Here is a 10,823-nt window from a genome sequence, read left to right as displayed (position 1 = left end):
ATATATATATATATATATATATATATATATATATATATATATATATATAGTAAAATAAATTATAAGTGATCATATAAGTAAATTTGAAAATATGTATAAATTTAATTAACAAATTATTAATAAAAAATTATATCTAATTAATGTATATATCTAAACAATATATAGAATTGTATTTAATTTATATTATATAGTTACATAATGTTAGAAAAAATTAAATGTCTAAATAAAATTTATATTTAATAATATATAATATTTAATAATAATAATAATATTTAAATAAATAAATGTATCGAATTATATTTAATTTATATTACATAAAGTTATATAATATTTGAAAAAATAATTTAGATATTAAATAAAAATATATACTATTATATATTTATTATATATACATATATAATTTGAAAAAAATACATATTCATAAAATAGGTACATATTTACAAATTGTATTTATAAAATACTATGTATAGATTAAATTAATAAACATTTAATAATACATACATATTAAATGATTCAATTAAATAGATATAATGTTATGATTTGCAATGTCCTGTCATTATTGGTCACTAGAGGTCTCTCTAACACCAGCCAAACTCTTCAGCATCAGGCCGAATATCCGCTTCACTACAGCGCTGATAACAAATAATCTTCAGCAACACAGCTGTGGGCCAGCAGACAGATAATAAATGCCATGCCATAAACATCCCACGATAACTCCAAAACCTGCTCATATCCAGAACTAAATGAACCCATTTGGTTTGGTGAAATATGCTGACGTAAAAAAAAAAAAGACAAACCTGATCACTGCAACATTTACAAATGACTCACCGTTCTTCTTGAGGAAGTGTAAAGCATCTCTGTATCCCTGCTTGCACATGCTCTTCATCACCTGAGCAAAAGCAAAGCACAAGATTAATGTCATTTTGGCAGTCGGTGTGTATTTTTAGGCCGTGTTAAATGAGGTGTGTGTGTGTTACCAGAGGATCAGGTGGAAACAGCGCTCTGGAGACTCTGTAGAGGTTGGCCAGCGTGAACTGAATGGAGGTGTTTGTGAAGCGCAGCTCATGAATGTTGGTTGAGCTGATGTCTCGCGGGCAGATGTCACTCTCGCCTGAGAACGGAGACACTGTGATGGTGTTTTTCAGCTCGTACTGAGGCAAGTTATCACTGATGCCACCGTCCACGTACCGCTGAGAGACAAACACACAGAGAATGGATTATTTTCATATCTATTCTTCAAATTGATTATTTATTTAATTATATTTTTTATATTGCATGCCACTCACTTAGTTTTTTTTTACATTTATTTCATTTGTTAATATTATTTGTTCACTCTATATGCACTGTAGTTACCTAACAAACTCTATATATAATAATTTTTATAAAACATATTAACAAAATGAATGAATGAAGTAGATAATTAAACACTGATAATTTAATGTGTCTTTTCATATTACTTGTTTAATATTATTTTTGATTATTAAACACTAATAATTATATAGAAATTTAATATAAATTATATAGATTTTAATATAAATAATTAAATGAACAGAATTATATTCCATTTATATATATTTATTTTGAAAAAAAAATTATACAAAAGTATATATACACACCGGTATTATCACTACATAAGTATATTCGAACATTTTATATGTATAAATTAAATTAATAAAGAATAATTATATATAATTAAATGTATATATATTTATATTTATATATAGTTAGAAAATAGTTAAAATGTTTTATTTATATAATATAAAGCAATTTAATTTAATTTAATTTCAGCTAACTAAACAAAACAATCTATTTAACGATTGTTTTTTACTGTTAAATTGTTCAATTAATTTTTTTATTTTGTTAAATACATTGTTTAGTTAATGTCCACATTTAATTTAATTGTTAATTTAACCCTTAATTTCATTTCATTTAATAATTTTAGAGTGCAGTTTAATAAGCAAAATATTACAAAAAAATTATAATAATTAAACACTAATAAGTTATTGTGCTTTTTTGATGTAGGAAAATAGCATTAATTTGGAAATATATATTTCATTTATATTATATAAGGTTAATTATTAATTGTTGTTACAAACATGTTAATTTTACTCTGCAATTTAATTTAATTAAATTAATTAAATGTACTTGACTTAATTTTATTTATTGTACATTTTTTTAATATTACTTGTTTATTAATTTTTTAATACATTGTTTGGTTTAATGTCCTCATTTAATTTAATTGTTTATTTAATTTAATTTCATTTCATTTAAAGCGCAGCTTAACAAACAAAAAACAAAGATACAAATTATAAAGATAATTAAACACTAATAATTTAATTTGTGTATTTTTGTTCATATTTACTATTTACTATCATTTAACTTAATTTAATTATCATTTAATTTAATGGTTAATTCAATTCTATTAATAAACTCAATATTTCTAACAATAATTAATTTATACAGATAATTAAACACTAATATTTTGATTTGTGTATTTTTGTAAATATTACTTAATGTATTTAATTTTATTTATTGTGCATTTTGTTTATATTACATGTTTATAGTTTTAATTGTTACATTTATTTTAATTGTTAATTAAACCTTTCATTTCATTTCATTTCATTTAATAGTTTTAGAGTGCAGCTTAAAATGAAAATAACAAAAAAATAACAAAAATAAATAAATTGTAAAGGTAATTAGACACTAATCATTTAATGTGTATTTTGTTAATATTAATTGTTCACCATGAATCACTACATTAAATTTAATTATCATTTAATTTAATTGTTAATTTAATTTAATTTAGTAATTTTGGTTAATTTTGTTAATATAACTTGTTTACCATTGTTCACATTTATTTTAATTGTTAATTTAATTTAATTTAATAATTTTAGAGAGTAGCTTAATAAACGAAAACAATCTTTCGAACAATAATTAATTTATAAAGATAATTAAATGTGTGTATTTATTGTTTAGGCATTTTGTTAAATGCATCGTTTAGTTTATGGTTTTAATTTAATTCAATTTAATTATTTTAGAGTGTAAATTGAATTTAAGTTAATTTAACAATCTTTATTTAGAAATATAGTTAAACACTTTTGTTCATATTACTTATTCATTAGTTTATCATTTATTTTTTAAATGCATCGTTTAGTTTACGGTCCACATTTAAATGTTAAAATGTTTAAATGTTAATTTAATTTATTTTAATAATTTCATTTCATAATTTCAGAGTGTAGCTTAATAAACTAAACAATCGTTCTAACAATAATTTATTTATTAATTTATGTAATTTAATGTTATTTGTATATTTTTGTTACTATTACTTGTCCATTAATTACTTTTCGATTTATATTTTGCTTAACTTCTCACTCTATGCAAACGCTTTGGTAAAACTGAAACCGACATAGTGAATATGAAACCATTAAGATTCAGGTCACATGTAATGTTTTACTGTTTTACTGCAGTGCTGCTTACAGGCAGAACAGTAGAAAGAAGAGCAGCTTTCGGAGCGCTGGCAGTCTTATGAGATTTGCCGCAACAAACAAACACACAGATGCATTATTTGAGATTCTTGTCAGAATGCACACAGCCAATGCACAAATGCAAACGTACAGTAATCCCAGCCTACACACACACACACACACACACACGCACACACACACACACACACGCACACGCACACACTGACTCACTGACTGGCACAGGATGCAGGGAAGGCGAGACACGTGCCACATGAGCAAACACTGACTTATGGACACCAGCTCACTGATCTCACTGATCTGACATCAGCTTTACCTTTTACCTCTCCATGACTAATAGCACTCACACGGTTTGACTCTTTTATTCTGATGCAAATCACTGGCTGCTTTTTTATAGTGTCAAATGAGACACTGTTTAAAAACATTTTTTTTGAGCTGCACAGCACAATAAGAAAGAGTTATATAATAAGAACGAGTAAATCTTAAAAAATAAAGATTATGTTTTGCATAAAGAAATTGAAGCTTTTGCACTGTGACATTATTTTAGTGATAATTAACCACATTTTTCCTCAAATTTTCATTAATGTGATAATGTTAAAAATATTATATATTATTTAAACAGAAAAAAGTAATTTAATTATGTGTTGTTATTTTCTTAATAACCACATTTGCCTTCAATTCTTATTATTGTAATGTAAGAAAAAATAATTATAGATTATTTTTTTTAAAAGTATTAAAAGTGTCATTCTCTTAAATTCTAATTACTGTAATGTGAGAAAAAATACATTACTTAAATGTAAGAAATTTTATTTTCTTGATAATTAACCATATTTTCCTCAAATTCTCATAACTGTAATGTGAGAAACAAATAGTTAAATGCTATTTAAATTGAAAAATATTACTTTAATTAAAATGTGTCATTATTTTCTTGATAATTAACCACATTTCCCTTAAATTCTCATTACTTTAATATGAGAAAAATAATAAAACAATTGTATATTATTTAAATTGAAAAAAATACATAATTAAAATGTGTCATTATTTTTAGATAATTAACATTTCCCTCAAATTCACAATACTGTAAAAAATTATACATTATTTAAATGTAAAAAAATCTTTGAATTAAAAGTCATTATTTTCTTGATAATTAACCATATTTCTCATTTCTCAAATTCTCATTACTATAATGTGAGAAACAAATCGTTAAATGCTATTTAAATTAAAAAATATTATTTTAATTAAAATCAGGTGTAATTATTTTATTAATAATTAACACTTTTCTCAAAATCTCATTACTGTAATGTGATAAAATTATCTAGAATGGAAAAAAGTAATAATTAAAATGTCATTGTTTTCTTTATAATTAACCACATTTTCCTCAAATTCTCATTAACGTTACATGAGAAAAAATAACAATATCTTGTTTAAATTAAAGAAATACATTTTCATAAAATTTCCTTAAAATTCTAATTGCTATAATGTTAAAAAATATTTATATTTTACGTAATTTAAATTGAAAAATATTATTTTAATTTAAATGTGTTATTATTTTCTAGACAATTAACCACATTTCTCTTAAATTCTCGTTACTGTAATGTGAGAAAACGTATTGTATATTATTTAAATTGAAAAAATATATATAATTAAACTGTGCCATCATTTTTTTTTATATATTTAACAAAATTTCCCTCAAATTCACATTATACATTATTCAAATTGAAGAAATATATTTTAATTAAATTGGCATTATTTTCTTGATAATTAACCATAGTTCCCCCAAATACTAAAAATATTTTGGCATTTGGTTCAATAATAGTTAAATAATAATTATACATTATTTAAATTGAAAAAAGTCAGTTTTCTTTATTAACCACATTTCCCTTAAATTCTCATCACTGTAATGTGAGAAAAAAATAATACCTTTTTTAAATTAAAGAAATATATTTTAATTAAAATTTGTCATTATTTTCTTGATAATTAACCCCATTTCCCTCAAATTTGCATTACTTTAATGTGAGAAAAAAAATATTATACATTATTTAAGTAAAAAATATTTTTTTTATTAAAATATATACATTTTAATTAAAAGTGTCATTTTTTAAAATAATTAACAATATTTAATATTAAAAAACTGCAAAATCTTATTTAAATTGTAAAGTATTTCATTTTAATGAATATATTCCTCTGACATTTTCTTACGATAATTAACCACATCTTCCACTTAAATTCTTATTACTCTAATTAAATATATAAATATATAAGAATATATAAGAATACATTATTTAAATGGTAACCTATTTAATTTGAATGAAAATAATGTCACAATGCTAAAATAAAAAGCTAATGGATCTTAAAAAATACTTAATAATGTTTTTTAAATACAATAAGAAGTTTAAAAACTAAACCCTAAGAAAAACAGAAAGCACTACTCAAAAATACACAAACAAAACAAAATTCGAGGAAAAACACAAGAACTAGAGCAAAGATCAGAAAACTGGCAAAGGTCATGAAGAGAAAAAGAAAGGTAAACAAATACTCTACTCGCTGCTTTTACATCCAAAAAAAACAACAACACTATTTCTCCTGGCACAACATCTGAATCCTAATGAAAACAACGTCTTTTTCTACAAAAGCATTAATGATTACAGAAGCTCTGCGTTTCCCAACATTTATAACACTTTATAAAAACAGAAGTAATGTTTGCGCAAGCTCTTACAGCATTTCACCAACATTTCACAGATATTTTCATCCTAATTTAGATGTCAAACAACACCACTGCTCATATTGCTCCTAAAAATAAGTAATAAATGCATCCTGCATCACACATTCAATTAATAAACATAAATCAATAAATAGAATATGTTCTGGGCAAAAACACTTAAATTAAACAAACACTTGAATTAAACATCATCATTAATTTCTTGATAATTCACCACATTTTCCTCAAATTCTCATTACTGTAATGTGAAAAAAAATAATTACACAATATTTAAATTATATATATATATATATATTTTAATTATAAAGTGTCATTATTTTCTTGATAATTTACCACATAACCCTTAAATTCTCAATACTGCAATGCAAGTAAAAAATAATTATACGTTATTTAAATGGAAATTTTTTTTTATTAAAAAGTATTTTCTTGATAATTCACCAAATTCTCCTCAAATTCTCATTACTGTGATGTAATAAAAAATAATTGTACATTATTTAAATTGATTTAATTATTTAAATATTACCGTAATGTGAGAAAAATAATTATATTTATACAATATTTATTTACAATACAATATTATACAATATTATATTTTTACAATATTAAAATTGAAGAAATATATTTTAATTAAAATGTCATTATTTTCTTAATATTTGACCTCATTTACTCAGTACTGTAATGTGGGAAAAATAATTATACATTATTTAAACTGACACATTTCCCTCATTACTGTAAAACAAGAAAAAATAAAAATAATACACTTAATTTTAATTAAATTAAGTTTTCTATTATTTTCTTGAAAATTAACCTTTTTTTTTTAATGCGTGATGATTCGCTTGCAAAAATGAAAGTGAGCACAGAAAGGGCGATCATATTGCAGTTGTAAATCAATTACGAGTAATTACATCATAACTGGATACATACCACTCCCTGCAGGGTTGGCGGTATCAGGCCACAGTACACGGGAATGTAAGCGCTGCAGACACACGCCTGCACACAAACACATAAAATAAGCACACAAGGGACTTAGCCATGAAACCATAATATCATAATAATCTAAATCACATGCATCTACTGTAAATATGAGTATTAGGAGGTCATGTCAGTTTAGTCTCACTAAACCTGCTGTGAATGAAGATATCTTTGCACATGTGTGTGTGTGTGTGTGTGTGTGTGTGTGTGTGTGTGTGTGTGTAAGTACACACTTGCACGAGTTCCTCATTGCTGCTGAAGTGTGTCACCAGCACGTTTTCTCCATCCGACACGCGGGTCAGAGAGATGCCCAGGCGGCCGGTGGCCCGTATGTGGCCGTCGGGCGGCAGCACGCGATGCATTACGGATCGCATGATCTTCACCAAGTTGAAAGAAGGGTGCATAGGGCCCAGGAAGCGCTTTCGGGCTTCTTTAGCTACGTCAATAATGCCGGCACCGGCCTCCCCTGTCACAGGACCAGAAAGAGAGCAGTTAGTGGTCACACACTGACAATAAGCAACAGGTGGATGTTGTGCCTTTGCACACGAGAAGTGTACACTTTGACATAGATACTAAATATAGATGAACACAGACCAGATGAAACTTATGATAATACCGTGGTACTTTGATGTAAACTATTGTATTGAGTGACTAATGTATTCATATTAGAGCTGCAAAGTAGTTCCTAATCTTATCGTCTCAGAAAATCGCAGCTTTACATTTTCCGCCGGTCTTAGTACACGATATAACTACAGAAGAGTCAAGTTTTAAATAGGACAAATATGGAAACTCGTTGGTCATTTTTGAACGCGATGCTACTGGTCTAATAGGATTCAATGATCTATGCTAAGCTATGCTAAAAGTGATATCGCCAGAACAGGAGAACGGCTGAATGGATTTCAAAACGGTAAAACTCAACTTATTAACTCGAGGGGAGTTGGAGAATGTGAAGAAAAAATAGTTGAGTGTTCCTTTAAGGAAAATGATGTTAGATTTATACGTGAAATATTTACACTACCAGTCAAAAGTTTGGACAAACTTGACTTAATGTTTGTTTTTTGTCAAATATTAATTATGTAAAAAATATATATATAATATATTTTTTATTTGATTTTATTCAAATACAAATTGTGCCAAGGAATGACTCTGAGTTTGTTTTTAAGAAAAACTGAAGTTAAGATTTTTTTTTCCCCATGGACAAAAGCTAATGATTTTCTTAAAAAACTAACGGAGAATCATTCCTTGGCACAATTTGTATTTAAGAAAAAACATAAAATCAAATCAAATTAAATTAAATACAATAAAAAAAATAATAATTATATTTGACTAAAAATAAGAAAAGTATTCAAGTGTGTAGTCAAGTGTGTCCAAACTTTTGACTTGTTGTATGTATATATATATATATATATATATATATATATATATATATATATATATATATATAATAAAGTATATACAAGTGTTTACATACAAATATTTATATATATATATTATTTTAAGACCATGGTATTTTTGAAAGTACAGTGCAGAATCATAAAAACGCAACGGTACAAGAACTTCTGTGCCATTGTAGATCTAAAAATACCATGGTATTACCATCTGGTACCACCAAAGTACGCTTTATAGTTTATAAATAGTGCCTCAGTCCAAAAAAGAAACATGTTTTTACCATGGTAAATATTCATAAACTTGCCCTTTATACACTGTAAAATAGTTTTTTAAGCTGTAATGTGTTACTTGATGTTTTTTCTTTGAAATTATTTGTAATTATTGTTTTTTCAGTAGTTTATTTAGTAATGTTTTAAATGTTTTAAAATGTTTTATATGACTTTACTTGTAGTTTTAACTTTAATAAACTTTTTCTGACAGTATTTTAAACATGTACCATGGTAGTACCATTGTATTTTTGGAAGTACATTGCAGAATCATGTAAATGCTACGGTATATGAAGTAAATGTAAATTTACATTGTAAATCTAAAAATACCATCTGGTACCACCAAAGTACAATTTACAGTATATAAATAGTGCCTCTTTAAAAAATACCATGTGTTTACCATGGTATATATTCATAAAACATGACACATATACAATGTAAAATCATTTTTTTAAGTTATAATGTGTTACTTAATGTTCCTTTGTAATTATTGTTATTTGTTTAGGGTTTTTTTTGTAGTTTATTTAGTAATGAAAATGTTTTATATGGTTTTACTTTTAGTTTTAACTTTAATAACCTTTTTTTTACATGGTATTACAGTGCTACCATGGTATTTTAAACAAATACCATGGTAGTACCATGGTAGTATTTTTGTAAGTACATTCCAGAATCATATAAATGCTACAGTACATAAAGTTCAGTGCCATTTTAAATCTAAAAATACCATGGTATTACCATCTGGTACCACCAAAGTACGTTTCATAGTATATGAATAGTGCCTCAATCAAAAATACCATGTTTTTACCATGGTAAATATTCATAAACATGTTTCTTTACACTGCAAAATCGTTTTTTTTTTTTTTTTTTTTTGTAATTAAAACAAAGAGCATTCTACTGAAAAATGTCAAGTTTAATTCAATGTGTTACTTCACTTTCATTTGTAATATTTGGAATTAATATAATTCTGATAGTAACCACTTATCTCTATATGTTCTCTATTATAGATCAGTGATAGTAACACGTGATACTACTGTATCTTGAAATGAATTTACCATGTTACAAATTAATGTACCATGATATTTAGAAGGCATTGCAAGGTTGCCTCGCATTTGTTTTATTTAAGTGGCTAAAAAACAATTTTAAATCAGTTTACCCAAACAAGCACCGCTGACCAGCGCAGATGCCGTGATCGCGCCCGCGGACGCGCCGTAAATGTGACGCGCATTCTCCACCAGAAACGGCGCGTGCTCCTGGAGACAGCTGGCCACTCCAATGTGATAAATACCCAGAAAACCACAGCCTGCGAAAGAGATATTCCACGGAGAGTCGAGGGGAAACATCTTGATTTCTTCTTAAAAATCTGTAGATAACGTCAATAAATCCTTCTACTTTCGTTCAGAGTCTTTTACGCGCTTGAAGCATCGCGGATGATCCATAAATGACATTACAGTGCACTTCTAACGTTTCTAACGACCTAAACACTAACGTCAAGCGATTAAAAAGTTTCTAAAGTGATGAACAACCACTGACGCAAGACTCTTGAGTGCGACCTGAACTTCAGTATTTATCCGTTAGCCTGTTGAATAACTTTACGTCAAGTGACCGGTGTTTTGACGTGCTCGTCACCGTCACAAAACAGGTCACAAACATCAATGGGGAGGGGCGTGTTGACATTGGGCGGGGCTGAGGCGAAATTAGCCAATCAGGGGCCGCGCTGGTGAACTCTATCCACTTTCTCTCAGCTGTCAGTTCAAGTGTTTCCTCGAATGTGCCCTGAGTTGTCAGTCACGTGCGTTTATCAGCTGTGTTTTGTTATTGAGTGTTTTTTTTTTTCATTATGACGTGTGAAGCTTGCAATTACAAGGTCATTTGAATTTTAATATTTTAAATGTTTAATAAAACATATTTAGATATAAATTAAAATATTAACATTAACATAATACATTACTTATTTTTGTTAATCAGTGTCAATAAACACTGCAGTTCCTGCAGTTA

At 26.7% G+C, this 10,823-nt stretch overlaps 1 protein-coding gene across 1 annotated transcript; it reads right to left on the bottom strand.

The window, feature by feature from the left end:
• Positions 1 to 578: 578 nt before the first annotated feature.
• LOC141317210 (patatin-like phospholipase domain-containing protein 2) lies at positions 579 to 10,437 on the bottom strand. The gene is made up of 6 exons (XM_073832985.1): positions 9,982 to 10,437; positions 7,407 to 7,639; positions 7,126 to 7,191; positions 978 to 1,190; positions 829 to 889; positions 579 to 661 (listed from the first exon to the last, which is right to left on the bottom strand). The coding sequence occupies exons 1-6, from the start codon at positions 10,166 to 10,168 to the stop codon at positions 579 to 581; spliced, it is 843 nt and encodes a 280-aa protein (XP_073689086.1). The 5' UTR covers positions 10,169 to 10,437.
• Between the last annotated feature and the right edge of the window lie 386 nt (positions 10,438 to 10,823).

The sequence above is a fragment of the Garra rufa genome, unplaced genomic scaffold, assembly GCF_049309525.1.
Source record: "Garra rufa unplaced genomic scaffold, GarRuf1.0 hap1_unplaced_481, whole genome shotgun sequence".
In the NCBI taxonomy this organism is placed as follows: Eukaryota; Metazoa; Chordata; class Actinopteri; order Cypriniformes; family Cyprinidae; genus Garra; species Garra rufa.
This window is presented reverse-complemented; position numbering and strand designations above follow the sequence as displayed.

Excerpts from the sequence above, each read along its gene's own strand:
- LOC141317210 (XM_073832985.1), bottom strand. The coding sequence starts at position 10,168 with ATGTTTCCCCTCGACTCTCCGTGGAATATCTCTTTCGCAGGCTGTGGT. Across the intron at positions 1,191-7,125 it reads CGCCAACCCTGCAGGGAGTG|CGGTACGTGGACGGTGGCAT; the intron begins GTATGTATCCAG and ends TTTGTCTCTCAG. Across the intron at positions 662-828 it reads ACACTTCCTCAAGAAGAACG|CTGTGTTGCTGAAGATTATT; the intron begins GTGAGTCATTTG and ends GCTGGCCCACAG.